The sequence below is a fragment of the Dipodomys merriami genome, unplaced genomic scaffold, assembly GCF_024711535.1.
Source record: "Dipodomys merriami isolate MVZ:Mamm:240054 unplaced genomic scaffold, mDipMer1.0.p SCAF_7, whole genome shotgun sequence".
Classification (NCBI taxonomy): Eukaryota; Metazoa; Chordata; class Mammalia; order Rodentia; family Heteromyidae; genus Dipodomys; species Dipodomys merriami.
Window position 1 is genome coordinate 38,884,210 of NW_027206290.1, and position 15,594 is coordinate 38,899,803.

General features: G+C 40.8%; 1 protein-coding gene across 4 annotated transcripts in view; it reads right to left on the reverse strand.

Annotated features, from left to right (window-relative positions):
* Positions 1–15,594, reverse strand: part of Csde1 (cold shock domain containing E1) — a 42,196-nt gene that overhangs the window by 7,058 nt on the left and 19,544 nt on the right. For all 4 annotated transcript variants that reach the window (XM_070006402.1, XM_070006401.1, XM_070006405.1 and 1 more), the window contains 10 exons: positions 12,588–12,669; positions 11,885–12,013; positions 11,670–11,795; positions 10,596–10,808; positions 8,391–8,531; positions 8,077–8,241; positions 4,226–4,333; positions 3,401–3,576; positions 1,888–2,000; positions 66–185 (listed from right to left, as the gene is read on the reverse strand). In XM_070006402.1, the coding sequence (XP_069862503.1) occupies positions 66–185; positions 1,888–2,000; positions 3,401–3,576; positions 4,226–4,333; positions 8,077–8,241; positions 8,391–8,531; positions 10,596–10,808; positions 11,670–11,795; positions 11,885–12,013; positions 12,588–12,669 (1,373 nt within the window). The remainder of the gene's footprint in view (positions 1–65; positions 186–1,887; positions 2,001–3,400; positions 3,577–4,225; positions 4,334–8,076; positions 8,242–8,390; positions 8,532–10,595; positions 10,809–11,669; positions 11,796–11,884; positions 12,014–12,587; positions 12,670–15,594) is intronic.

Genomic DNA, 15,594 nt, shown 5'->3' on the forward strand with positions numbered 1-15,594 from the left:
TGACCCAACCCACAGAACAACCCGGCAGTGCTCATCAGTAGAGGTACAGCTCAATTGTGTCTTACCCTCCTCCACAACCTCAATCATCCCTTGGTATTCAATCTGCGTGGGGTCAACCCCCCTCAGGGGGCGGATGACTTTACCAGAGTAGATGGTAGGGTCGGCCTCCTCAGTAATGCCGTTCACTACAAAACAAACCCAGACAAAGAGCTCACTCAGCAACTTCATTTCAACTCTTTCCAACAGTAGAAAACAGAGGGAAGGGCCCAGTTATCTGCCATTCTTCAAGTAGAAGGAGTCATATCGTTTGTCTATAATAATTGTTAGAAAATACATAAATGCTGCTATTTTTTGTTTTATTTTTTAAGAATTCACTACATAGCCCAGGCTGGCTTTGAATTATGATACTCCTTGCCTTCTTGAATGCTGGAGTGGCAGGCATGGAGGGCACCCAACCCCCAAGCCCCATTAACCTTAAATATTTCTACATCATCATTTAAATATTTGATGTAGTACTTGATGTACAGAGACTTAGCTTGCCTGAGAATCAACACATTTAAATGCCTGACATTATTACATAAACTCAGATCAGTTGAGGTACCAACAGGTAGGTATACAGGGAATCTTCATACTTATTCATAACATGTATTACTATTTTTCCAAAGAAACTGCTCAATGAAGGTAGGATGTCTTGACTTGGTCACTATTGTCTATCTCTCTAATGTTTATATATATATATTTGTGGAATCAAAATCCCAGCTATCTTTTAAACAAGCCTCACCCAAAGACCAAGTCTTTGGGAAGTACAGATGAAAATCAACACTTAGGTCTTTAAAAAATTAGGATACCAGGCTGAGGATGTAGTTCAGTGGTAGAGTGCTTGCTTGACATGCACAAGGCCCTGGGCTCCATCCCCAGCACAAGAAAATGAACAAAAACCAGATTTCCCAGAGCTAGGCTAGCAGAGCTCAGTGAGAATTTACCTTGACAGAGGACACTGTTAGGTTCCCAGTACTGGGGGATGGGTGGGTATTGAAACTGAAATAATTATCATTTTCTTTATTCCCCTTAATTATCCAACTTTTTCTTTGGGGAGGGGCATACAGAACCAGGGATGGAATCCAGGACACTGTGAACCTTAGGAAAGCACTATAACTGACCTATTCTCCCAGGCCATATATTTCACAACTAGACTCAAATTTTTAAATAGTCTAACATGCAATGCTTCTCATTGTATGCATGTATATTTACCTATTAGTTTATTTGAGTTAATGTCTGTCTTGGGGTTTGAACTTAGGGCGTGGAGGCTAGCTTACCTTTTCACTCTAAAGTACCACTTTAGTCATAATTTCACTTCTAGTTTTTTGTTGTTATATGAACATAAATTTCCTGCCCGAGTTGGCTTCATATAGAGATCCTCTGAGGAGCTAGGATTATAGGCATGAGTGCCAGCCTAGAGTTATTTATTTTGCCAGTTTTGGGGCTTGACCTCTGTGCCTGTACGCTGTTCCTGAGTGAACCACTGGAACACTTGAGCTACAGCACCACTTCTGGTTTTCTGGTAGTTAACTGGAGATAAGTCTCAGGGACTTTCCTGCCCAGGCTGGCTTTGAACTGCGATCCTCAGATCTCAGGCCTCTCAAGTAGCTAGGATTACAGGCCTGAGCCACTGGTGCCTGGCCTAGAGTTATTTTTTAAAAGAGATGTTTCATGCAAATAATGTAAACTATTTAGAACCCTGGCCCTCCAATGTCAGTAGTTCTAGGGTGGGGCAAGCATGTAGCTTGTGCCATTTATCTGGGGTTCACATTTGTATGGTCCTCTCACCCTCCCTCATCTTCCACTCAGAGCACAGGCTGAATAAGAAGACAGCATAGCATCCATTACCTGAGTGAGTTTTGTTTACTTTCTCAGCACTGACTTTGTTGCCTTTGCCTTTGGACAAGCTGTATTCAACCATGTCCCCCAGTTCCAGGCTATCGACATCACCAGAGAATTCACTGAGGGGAAAAGAAATGACATTTAAGCCCTTACCAGAACACCAGCAGTAGCACACAAGTTTTTTTGTTTTGGTTAATTGTGGGGTTTAAACTTGGAGCCTGGATGCTGTCCCTTAGCTCTTTTGCTTAAAACTTAGTGCTTTACTACTTTGAGCCACAGCGCCACTTCCAGTTTTCTGTTAGTTAATTGGAGATAAGAATCTCACGGACTTTCTAGCCCAGGCTGGCTTTGAACCACAATCCTCAGATCTCAGCTTTCTGAGTAGCTGGGATTATAAGTGTGACCCACCAATACCTGGTACACATGGCTTTTATTTCTTCTGTTTTAAACACTCATGGAATGTCTACTTACGTTGCACATTAAGTACTTCATTTATATTGACTCACCGATTCCTAAAAACACCTTGTGATGAGGAAGGGTACTCATTACCCCTAGCTTCAAAATAATGAACTAGGACACTACAAAGTCAACTCAGTAAAATTTATACATAGTAAGTGACAAGACGTGGTCTCAAAACTGAACTGTGTGGTTCTAAGAAGCTACACTTGCAGCCGGGCGCTGGTGGCTCACGCCTGTAATCCTAGCTACTCAGGAGGCTGAGATCTGAGGATAGCGGTTCAAAGCCAGCCCGGGCAGGAGAGACCGTGAGACTCCTATCTCCAATAAACCACCAGAAAAACCGGAAGTGGCGCTGTAGCTCAAGTGGTAGAGCACTGGCCTTGAGCTGAAGAGCTGAGGGACAGCTCCCAGGCCCAGAGTTCAAGCCCCACGACCGACAAAAAAAAAACAAAAAACAAAAAAAAAAAAAGAAGCTACACTTGCAACTAGTACGCTATACTATACCTGTTTAGTAGTAAGTATGCCATACTGTACATCTGTGTATAAATAGTATCCACTCTCTGGTACCAACATCCAGAGTAAAACAAAGTTCTCTTATTGAAGCAATGTTTCAAGAAGGCACGGGCCTTTCTATATCTTCTGGTTACATGTTTTCTACATAGAGGTAGCATGTGCATATGTATATGTATGTTATACAGTTTTACCAACATGAAATCTGAGTTTCAAACATTATAACTAACAAAAAAAATCCTTGAAAACAAAACAAAAGCCAATTTTTAAAAACTTGAATGTGGGCTGGGAAGGTAGCTCAGTGGAAGAGTGCTTGACTTGCATGCATGAGGCCCTGGGTTCAATTCCTCAGCACCACATAAGCAGAAAAAAAAAGCCGGAAGTGGCGCTGTGGCTTAAGTGATACAACGCTAGTTTTGAGCTGAAGAGCTCAGGGACAGCGCCCAGGTCCAGAGTTCAGGCCCTCGACTGGAACCCCCCCCCCAAAAAAAAACTTGAATGCAAGAAAGAATGGATAGAAAGCAACAAGTACCTAAAAGACAATCCTTACCTGTAATGGAAAAAGATCTCCTTATCATGATTGGCTGTTTCAATGAATCCAAAATTATCTTTCAGAGTTGCCACATAACCCAAGAGCCTTTTGGAGCTAGAATTACGACCTAGAAGTCGCACACAAGTTGCAATCTGCTGTCCAGGCCTCTGTTTGTCACTAATACTAAATTCAACCTGTGAAAAAACAAAGATGACAATATCATAATCACTGCCATGCCAAGCTCCCTAACTCTGAAGAGTAAAGAGAAAACTCCTCCACAGCGTGCTTCCTACTCCATGATCTCCAGTAATTATGCTGATAATAAAAGATTTTTCACCAAGACTTAACACAAAGGACTAAGTTTTACCCTCCAGTGTGTTCCTTGTATTGTCATAGTTCCATAAAGGAAAATAAGATGTAGTATGAGAAAAAGAAACAGTAATGTAACAATTTTTGGTATAATTTGCTTTGGTAAAATTACAGTAACCTAATTTCATCTAAGCTAATGGATTTAAGCATATCCAAACAATACTTAAATAAATAAGGAAAACACACCTTTTTGAGGATAATGATGAAAGGGGTGGCACTCATCAAGATGCACTGTACTCATAAACTGACTTGTTGAATAGTAACTCTTATGAACAATGAGACTTAAAGATAGAAATGTAAATTTAAAAACTTTTAGGGAAGAGCTTGCTAGATCCTGTTTTAACAGTATGAGCTGCTTTGCCAAAGGAAAATAATTTAAACCTGTTAAAAAGGAAAATTACTTAAGTGCAAAAATTACTTCATCAAACCTGGGTATCATTTATGCATGACCTAAAAGAAGCAAAATTATCTTGCCTTATCTCCTACTTGAGGAGAGGTGGATCCTTCCACATCCTTGGCTTGGAAAGCAATGGTCAGCCTTACCCCACAGTCATCATAAGCAATGATGCCATCCTCAGCCTCCTGAGAAAAAACAATGGGAAGAGCCTCAAGAACAAAAAAAAGCAACATTAAAAAGCAACTATAGAAGGAGAATGCAGTGATGAAAAGGGTGAGATCAATCAAGATGCTCTGTACTTATAAACTGATTTGTTGAATTGGTAACCCCTTTGTACAACTACCTAAAGAAAATGTAATCTAAAAAAGCAACTAAGGAATCTTAAAGAGATTTCTGAGTCAATGAAATGGCCGAGCAACAGAAACTCTTTTTGTAGGGCTCTCTAAACAGTAACAAGATCAATCACACAAATGAAAGGTGGTTGTGCTATATTCCAGACTAGCTCAATGCGATGTCCCTGGGTCCTGCCAATGAGGGACTCTCATTCTTTATTATCTATACAGTAGTACCTACAGTACAGAGTTTTTTTTACTGTCAACACATAATTTACCAACCCATGAGAACTTGTCATATCTACAATTCAAAGCACATGACACAAAGGTGACTAAGTTATGACGTACCAATATTTTCTACAGTAACACTTAAAAAGTTCAGTTGCATCATATAGAAAGACAATAGACCAGTGACTGTAGAAATTGTCCCATTTCTATGGGGTGAGGTCCATATCATTGATCTGATTTCCTTCCTAAGCTTCGGACAGCATTCCCAACTCTTACATATGCAAAGACAATTCCCTTCCCCTTTTCAATTTACACTCTCCAGTAACTGCTTATATAATAATTTATTAATATATACAGCTTACTAGGCATTTTGTACTATCAAACTGGTTATAGCAAAAACATCCATATAATTACTTCTTCCCTCACTTAAGTCTTAGGAAGTTCAATAAAACTTGACCAAAGCAAAGTCTGTACAATTGTTCCTAAGATGCTTGTCTATTAGTCTAATCAACTGCCTGCCTGCACTAAGATTTGAACTCAGGGCCTTGAGCTTACTTGGCTAACTGTAACACGGGGTTGCTATTCTACTATTGAACCACACTGTTAAGACTGGTTTTTTGTTGGTTATTGAGATGGGATCTTGTGCAATTTTCTGCCTTGGCTGGCTAGGAATTGAGAGTACCTGGGTCTCAGTCTACTGGAGTGGCTAGGATTATGATAGGCCTAAGTACAGCGTTTGGCCTCAGTCATTATACTGTCTACTATTCTAGTAGTTCTTGCTTGTCAATATGCAGTGTCTGTCTGTGTCTACATCATCTACCTTTCATTGGCCATTTCCTAATTCTCATCATCTTTGTTATTCATCCACATCTTGATAGGCTTCAGACCAGTACTATTCTTTTTACAAGGTATGCACCTGATACCATTCTCCAACAGAAAATCTTAAAAAAAAAAAAAAAATCCAGAGAGCTAGGTCTCAATTCAGGAGTAATAACTCCTAACCTAGATACAACCTGATTTCTCATCTTTTCCCCTACTTGTCTTCATCCAAACCAAAAATTAAACCACCATCTTCTTGTCATAACTAGTTAGCTGCTACTTTTTTTTTTCTTTTAGAGTCTGGTCGTGGAGCCTGAACTCTGAGCCTGGGTGCTGTCCCTCAGCTTAAGGCTAGGGTTCTACCACTTGAGCCACAGCACCACTTCCAGTTTTTTCTTTTTGCTTATGTGGTGCTGAGGAATCGAACCCAGGGCCTTGAGCATGCAAGGCAAGCACTCTATCACTGAGCCACCTTCCCAGCCCCTTAGCTGCTACTTTCTAAAGAAACCCTAAACTTTAAAAACCATTCTCAGGGGCTGGGAAGGTGGCTCAGTGGTGGAGTGCTTGCCTTACATGCATGAGGCCCTGGGTTCGATTCCTCAGCACCACATAAGCAGAAAAAGCTGGAAGTGGGGCTGACGCACAAATGGCAGAGTGCTAGCCTTCAGCTGAAGAGGTGAGGGACAGTGCCCAGGCCCAGCTTTCAGGCCCCACAACTGACCAAAAAAAAAAAAAAAAGAATAAAACATTTGTTAAAAATATTAAAAAAAAACCATTCTCAGCCCCTCTCCCTTGATTTTTAATTGTAAGATTTCTATTTTGTATCTTTTATTTTCATCTAGACCTGCAAAACTATATATTAAAAAAAAATTTAGCTGGGCACTGATGGCTCATGCCTGTAATCTTAGCTACTCAGGAGGCTGAGATCTAAGAATCACAGTTTGAAGCCAGCCAGGGCAGAAAAGCCCATGAGACTATTATGGCAATTAATTACTCAGAAAAAGCTGGAAGTGATTCTGTGGCACTAGTGGTACAGCACTAGCCTTGAGCAAAAAGAGGCTTAGGGACAGTACCTAGGCCCAGAGTTCAAGCCCCAAGATCAGAAGCAAACAAACACAAAATTAATGTATGGCTGGGTGCTGGTGGCTCATGCCTTTAATCCTAGCTTTTCAGGAGGACTGAGATCTGAGGATAATGATTTGAAGCTATCTGGGGCAAGAAAGCCTGAAAGGCTCTTATCTCCAATTAAGTACCAAAAAAAAAAAAAGTGGGAAGTGAAGCTATGGTTCAAGTGGTAGACCAACAGCCTTGAGCAAAATTAAAATTAGCTCGCCTAGCCCTGAGTTCAAGTGCTAGGACTGGCTTGTGCACATACATGCATTTTGGTGTTTGTTAGTGATATTCACTGTGCAATTCTCATGACAGGCTTACAATGTGTTCTAACCTCTCTCTTCCCTCCTCCCGCCCCTCCCTAAAACAACTTGCAAAGCTTGACTGCTGCTTGTTCAGGTGCTCATAGTTCATCCCCCACCCCCTTCATGGCCCCACCCTTTTCTTTCCCCATCTGCCCTAAGTTCCTAGGTCAGAAGCTTTCAATGAGCTTCCTTATACTGTTTTCATATACATTGCAATGTATATACATCTTTGTTTCCTATATAGTGTATTTTTCAATAATGGAACTCAAATGTGACAAACTTAGTCCACCCAATTGGAGATTTTAACTGCTTCATAGAAATAAGTAAGTACTCCATACTTTGGTCCCCAATCAGGGTAGATTTTTACCTCTCAAAGGCTATTTAGCCACATCAGGCAAAACTGCCAGTTGCCAAAATGGAAAAAGTGGAAACCAAGAATACTATTAAACACCCCACTTTCTGTGGCAAAAAATTAACAATTCTTTTTTTTGGGTGTTTGTGTGTGTAAATCATTATTATGATTGAAAGGAAAGAAAATGATAGGAGACAAATATTACAATTAAACATGAAACATTCTCTTGTAACCAATCATAACATACTTTGAATTTTTAAATGGTTATAGAAAAGAAAAAAATGTTCACATCATCAGTTCTAGGAAATTGATTTCTTTCCATCAAAATATTTTATTTTAGTTCTATCAAAACTAAATGCCAAGTCTAAGGTACTAAGGTTTGAGCTATGCCTTCACAACTTAGTTTTTAAGTTAGTGGATTTGAGAGGGTAAGAGGGCTAACTAGAAGGTGAATAAACTATTGCCTGAGAATAAAATTTTTGCACATAGTTAACAGCCTTGTAAAACCTCTCGCCCATCAACTAATGACTATGAAATGGATTTTTGGGAGCCCTGAAATGCTACTTAATCCTAGCCAAAGACTCCTCCGAGAGAAGAATTAGCAATTCTGAAGTATCAATGATGGGAAAGCTAAGCAACTTTGCTCTGATTAATGCTGATAATGTTTAATGATGAATTTTAATATTATAGGGAATTATTACCACAATATTCCACTACAGTGTGTGTGTCTGTAACCAGGAGAACAAGGCATCCTAAAAGCAGTCTGAATGCGTAAAATTTACCTTCTCTTTGCCTTTATTTGGGCTAGTGGTTTTTGGATTAGAAAAAGTAGCTTCTTTTTCTACAGTGCCCAGACACCGATGATCTGAATGGGAATGGAATGAAACCGTGCCCTTGGGAAGTTTTTTAATCCTAACAGCATGATTTCTTTGGGCAGAGAGCATATCCTACAAATGAGAAAACAAAGTTAAGTTTGAGCTGACAAAGGAAACATCATAACCCCCCCCTGCCCGTTCTCCCCAGCACATCATAACCCCCCCACCGGTTCTCCCCAGCACATTATGAACCCCCTGCCCTTCTCTCCAGCACCACTTACAGGAACCACAGTAAACTCGACTTCATCTGCAATATGGAGCTGGTTTCCATCTAGAATCTCACTGAAGTGGAAGAACATACGAGCATCACGGTCCACACACTTAATGAAACCAAAACCATCTCGCATGGCAGCGATCACACCCTGAAACACAAGGAACATTCTCACTGGTTGTGAAACTTGGTAAATCAACATTCAAGTTTGGAAGGACCTTCAAGTTAAATTCATAAGGATGGCTCTTAACAACCAGAATGCTGAATCTACATTTTATATACTTTTTTTCACTTAAATACAAGCTCACTGCTTCAATGAAGCAATTTCTAAGGTTCATTCAGATTTCAAATACTTACTGATAAACAGTTCACAAGTCAATGGCAATTCTTGAGTCTACCTCAAAATTGATTTTGAGTTCAGGCACACTGGAAGGACTTACAATTTAAGTATGAAGCTGGGCACCATGCCTTACACCTGTAATCTTAGCTATTCAAGAGGCTGAGTTCTAAGGATCATGGTTCAAAGCCAGGCTGGGCAGCAAAGTTTGAGATTCCCCCCACACCCTCCCAGTCCTGGGAATTGAACTCAGGGCCTGGGCACTGTCCCTGAGTTTCTTTTGCTCAAGGCTAGCGCTCTACCCCTTGAGCCACAGTGCCACTTCTGGCCTTTTCTGTGTTATGTGGTCCTGAAGAATGGAACCCAGGGTTCATGCATGCCAGGCAAGCACTCTAGGTTTGTCTCAGACCATGCTCAGCAGGGAGGCTGAGGCCCAGAAGGATGAAATGTGGTAGCAGCCTCTGATAGCAGAACCAGAGCTGGTCCAGCTCCTTACAGCCCCCACAAAGGGACTCAGGCATGCTGGGCAAGCACTCTACCTCTAAGCCACATTCCAGCCCCTTTGAGACTCTTATCTCTAATTAACCACTAAAGAGCAGAAGTGGAGATGTGGCCCAAGACAGACAGACAGACACAGACACACACACATACTTATGTGTAAAGAAAATATATAAAACCCCTTTCTCTTATTTTCCCGAACTATCAGCTCTGTACCAAGAGTACCTGAAACACGGTAGACACTCAATGTTTGTTAAAATAATGAACACAAATTACTACCAATCTGCCTATTAATTACGTATTATTGCAGAGGTGGTTATTCTTTAATTTTGAACATGATATCAACAAAATATTCTGACATTGAATACCTGTCAACATATATCATACTGTTCACCAGTCTCAGGCAAAAAGCTAAAATAAGAGCATAATCCCCAGCTGGCCATCAGTGGTTCATGCCTTTAATCCTAGGTACTCAGGAGGTTGAGCTGGCCATCAGTGGTTCATGCCTGTAATCCTAGGTACTCAGGAGGATCTCAGTAAAAAGCCAGCCTGAGTCGGGCGCTGGTGGCTCACGCCTGTAATCCTAGCTACTCAGGAGGCTGAGATCTGAGGATCGCGGTTCAAAGCCAGCCCGGGCAGGAGAGACCGTGAGACTCCTATCTCCAATAAACCACCAGAAAACCGGAAGTGGCGCTGTAGCTCAAGTGGTAGAGCGCTCGCCTTGAGCTGAAGAGCTGAGGGACAGTGCCCAGGCCCAGAGTTCAAGCCCCACGACCGACCAAAAAAAAAAAAAAAAAGCCAGCCTGGCCAGGGCTGGAAAAGTCCCTGAGACTCTTCAAAAAGCAAGAAGTAGAGTTATAGCTCAAGTGGTAGAGCACTAACTTTAAATACAAAAGATCAGGAACACAACTCAGGCCCTGAGTTCAAGCCCCAGGACAGACAGATATAATAAACACACATGCATGCACGCACGCACGCGCGCGCATACATCAGGAACAGACAGAGCACAGGCCCTGAGTTCAAGCAAGCATACAAATACACAAATAAATCTAGTGTTTACCACATATCATAAGGAATTGATTGGAGAAATCCAGTTTGTACAATAATGGGCTGAATGCTCTTCACTATTTCAAATACCTTAGCAATGATCCTGTCTAAATCTTTACTCTGAAAGCTTTTTTAACATCTATTTCCAAGATAACTGACTGAGAAACAAGAAATCCAAATGAACTAAAATATCTGTAGTTCTTAGCACCTTAACAATCTAATCTAATTTTAAGATGGCAACTGTCTTATAAAAGCTTTCAATTTAGTAGTACACACTTGAACCTAAAAACTGACTGTATAAGTTAGATATAAATCCAATAATATAACACTTACCATTTCTCTGGCTTCATTAGTGAATTGAAATGTATTTGAAAGAACTTCTATGTTGGTTGCTCGTTCTAATTTGTCACGTCGGTCTGTTGAAATATTAAACCTGACGTGGTCACCTTCCAGCAGAGTCACCTTGGATTTTGTATCTTTGTCCCCAAAAGGAAGTTCTTTAGGAATCACAAAGTCAACTTTGATTCGTCCTGGCAATGGGTCATTCTGATAAGAAGGAAAAACAGTTTTAGCAGACTACTATAGTTCCTAAAACAACAGAGCAAATCCATGTTACTTCTAATTCAGTTCCAAGGAGGAAGAAAAGGCGCTGACATTGGTCCAATTTGATAGTCACCCCACACAACCACGGTGATCAACAGATTTCACTAAGCAGAAGCACTTTTAGTTCTTAAATCCAAATTTCCTCAGAAATGAATCTATTATACATCTTCGTACCTCCCGGACAAAAGGAGAAATGGGGGAAAAGGCTCAGAGAAGGAAGAAACAGGTACCTATCTACAGTTTAGTTCTGTAAGGTTGTCACTGATTTAGTCAATGCTTATTCTGGCCTCTTCTTATCACTCAGTTAAAACAGTCATTCATCTATCATTCACTAGTTTCTGCCTTGTTTTTGCAGTTAAGGACCAAGCACACAGCTGTTGGCTCAGTGATAGAGTGCTTGCCTTGCATGTGTGAGGCCCGGGGTTCCTCAGCACCACATAAACAGAAAAAGCCAGATGTGGCGCTGTAGCTCAAATGGTAGAATGCTAGCCTGGAGCTGAAGAGCTGAGAGACAACGCCCACCCAGGCCCAGAGTTCAGGCCCCATGACCACCCCCCTCAACCCCCCCCCCAAAACACCAAAAACCCAAACCCAAAACCAAAACAAACAAAAACACAAAACAAGCACTACAAGCTAGGTAAGAGATCTAGAGTTAATACTTATCACTAACCCATTATTTTCTTTTAGCCTTAATGATACATTAAGACACTTATCATGAAATCAAATCAATCAAATGGAATAAAGATCCAGTGTATCTCCCCACATTATTCTGATTGTACTGATGCTGGGGAAAAGTTAACTTACCTGGTTTTTACTGGGTACTTTTGGGATAACTTTGGTTACAGTTCCTTCAAAATGTTCAATACTGATGTCTTCAAAAATGACTGTTCCTTGAGGCAATAGTCTGACATCTGTAGCAACTTCTTTACCCTAAGTTGTAAGGGATGGACCACATCATTTTATGTGTTTCCCATTACTAATTGCAAAGAGCCAAAGATATTGTTAGTGAACTATCTTACATTTCTGTCCTTGATTGTGAATTCCACATCATCTCCAGGCTGTAAGGTTTCTAGGTCACCTTTAAATTCACTATAGTGAAAGAATATCTCTTTTACAACATCACCTCTTTCAATAAAGCCAAATGCCTCCTAAAATGGAATAAACCCAAGAACATTATTACCACTCATTATATTCATTTATGATTACAAGTTAGAAATCAATTAGCTTCATAAAATTATACTGCGGTCTAAACAAGATAAAATGGTACAGTCAAATATTAATATTAATGAAAGACTCATTTAAAAGAACACAGAGCTGGGTGCTGGTGGCTCACACCTATAATCCTAGCTACTCAGAAGGTTGAGATCTGAAGATCCTGGTTTACAGTCAGCCTGGGTAGGACAGTATGTGAAACTCTGATCTCCAATTAAGTGGAACCTGGCTCAAAGTAGCACAGGCTTGCCTTAAGCTAAAAAAGCTCAGGGATATCATCCAGGGCTTGAGTTCTAGCCCCAAGATAGATAACACAAACAAACAAACAAACAAACAAAAACCCATAGAATTAGCAACCAAGGAATTTTAATGAAGTTTTGAGGTTAACATTAAAATGTGTTTTTTAAAAGCAGAAGACAGGAAAAAAAATCTGAATTTGCAATAAAGACCTAAAGGAATAAACAAACAGCAACAAAATATTCAATAAGAACCAAATTTGTTGGTACTTGCCTTCATGGCACAAACTACTCCCTGACAACGGGCTTGTTTCTTTTTCAACAGCATAATGTTTCGAGCACTTACAGCACCAGTGCTAGAAAAAAAAAAAATTGGGGGAGAACACCAAAGAGAAATTAACAATTCATGGCTCAGTTAGGAATCATGAGAGAGTAAAAACAAGTTTCAGTTTTCAACATCTTAATTTTTTTACATGGCATCATAAGCAAAGGACTTCCTTGGCCTTCATACTGGATCACTTTTTTCATGTGCTGTTGTTTTTTTCTTTTCTTGGCAGTACTGTTGTTTATACGCAGGCCTCACATCTGCTGTGAAGGTATGATGACACACTACCGCTGAGCCATGCCTCCAGCCCTGGTTATTTTTAAGACAGGTTGTTGCTTCCTGCCTGGGCTCAGGCCTGGACTGTGACTTTAGGTGTCATGTCACACTTGGTGCACACGACCAAGTCCAGCTTTCCTTTCTCTCCAAGAAGGTAAACTTTCCATTTCTTCCCAGACTGGCCCAGAGCTCCAATTCTCCTGCTCTCAACCACCTAGGTAGACTGAGATGACAGGTTGCTGTTGTGCCTAGTCACGGTGTGCAAAGGATTCTTGAGAACTTTTCTGTCCGGGCTGGCCACAAACATCTACCCTCTCAATCTCAGCCTTCCATGGAGCTAGGATTACAGGCATGAGCCACAGGCATCCAAGCAGATTTTTTTGTTTAAACTTTATTCTTCGGTACAGTGTATCAAACTCTACTTTTCAAACAAAAGAACTGAAATAAATATGCAAATAGTACCACAGATGACAAACAGTAACTTTAGGATGTCACATATTTGCATGGTATATGCTGTCCACTAAGGTTCTGGTATATATGATACATAAAATGAGGGTCTCTGTTATCAATGAATGCTAAATTTAGTATTACCTCAATAATTATTTCTGATTAAACATCATTTTTAAAAAGGCAGAGGGTGGCAATGTGGTTTAGTGCTAGAGTGCTTACCTGGCACTGATGAAACCCTGGGTTCAATTCTTTAGTACCACAAAACAGAAAAAGCTGGAAGTGGTGCTGTGGCTCCACTGATAAGAGTGCTAACCTTGAACAAAAGAGGCTCAGGGATAGTGCCCAGGCCTTGAGTTCAAGCCCCAGGACTGGCAAAAAATAAAATAAATAATAAAAGCCCGAGTACAAGCAAGGACTTTGGAGAAACTGCTATGCCACTGCCACAGAAGAGAAATCCAGTAAAGAGACTACATTTCATACTATGCAATCTTTGAATAGCAGCAAAACAAACTCATTTTGTTTTAAAGATAGTATAGACTATAAAGACACACAAGGGCTATTGGTATGATTAAAGAGCTGTAGTCGACTGATTTTCCTAAACTCTTCATTTAGAAGTGGACATCACACACTAACAAAATCCAGAGAAACCCTAATAGGGCCTTTGCAGCTTCCTGCAATGATTTCAATGTTTGCTATTTAAAAGTTGTGTGAATTCAGCTAACTAACTTTGTAAGATTTACACTTTACAGAAGAGGAAGTTCACGTGTGCTGGTACTGGGACTTCAACTCAGAACTTGGCTTTTTGCTCAAGGCTGGCACCCTACTGGAGCCACAGCTCCATTTCTAAAACTTAAGGATAACTCTCTTGTGAAGAATTAAATATAAAGTAGTATGTATGAAAAGCAGTATAAATGCTTGACATATAGAAGCAGCCAGCCCCCAAAGTGGCTTCCTGCTCATATGCATGTCCTATCCCTTTGTTTTCTATTTCCGACTATATATTTTAGCCCTCAGGCTGAAATTAACACCCACAGCTCACTTTGATTCTTTTCAGCATTCTAAGAGATATGACTCAAAGCAAATAATAACGCACAGATTCTTGAACTTTTCTTCCCATGTCCCGGTGAAAAGTGCATGCCTAGCAATCTGTAACTTTTTAACTTTTGTCTGTTTTCTGGGGCTGATGATGTAACTCAGGCCTATGTGAGCAGAGCTGCAGCTCCTAGGTGTTTGTTCGTTTGTTTTGTTTTGTTTTTTTTTTAATTGTAAAAATACTGTACAGAAGAGTTACAGTGAATTACAAGAGTAATGAGTACATTTCCTACCGAGTGTTGTTACCTCCTCCTTTGTTTATCCCCTACCATCCCTTCCCTCCCCATCTCCCCAACTCCTCCCTGACCCGCCCTCCAAAGTTGTAAGGTTGTTTTTTAACATAAGCTCCTGGTTTTTTTGGGGGGATCCGATCCTGGGGCCTGAACTCTGGGCCTGGGCGCTGTTCCTTCAGCTCTTCTTCAGCTCAAGGCTAGTGCTCTACCACTTGAGCAACAGTGCCACTTCCGGCTTTTTTCTTTTTGCTTATGTGGTGCTGAGGAATCAAACCCAGGGCCTCAGGCATGCAAGGCAAGTGCTCTACCACTGAGCCACCTTCCCAGCCCCGCTCCTGTTTTATTGAGACTATGTTTTCCAGGGTGCCTCCAACTATCAATTCTTCTGCTTTTACAGGCCTGCTAAGACTGGCTCCAAATTCCTAACATTACCTCTCTTCTTGCTTCTCTAGTCTCTCACATTTTAAAATAAATATATTGCTGGATTTTTGCTCCAATTAGCTTGCTTATGTTAATGGTTCTATAGCTATTTGTTTTGCTCATCAGTGGCTACCAGTCTCAGTGTTCTGTCTCATCCAACATTCATTCCCATCCAGACATCTTTCTCCACATGGCTTGCCCCATTAGGGTGGGCCAGGCCAGAAACAAAACAAAACAAAACAGCCTTGGGGATTCTTCATGTCAGCACCACCTCTCTAGACAACTATATTAAACTTGGTGATTGTACTTTCCCAGTGAGCTTCATCTCTCTACCTTATCACCCTCGGCCTATCTGCGTTAGGCCCTCCCCTTTCATAACTCTCAATTATACTGCTAGATCACCTCTGATCTAGAGTCTCCACTCTCCACAAGGCTAGACCACTGCCCAAGGCCTACACAATCATACTTTCTTGTTCTTAGTCACT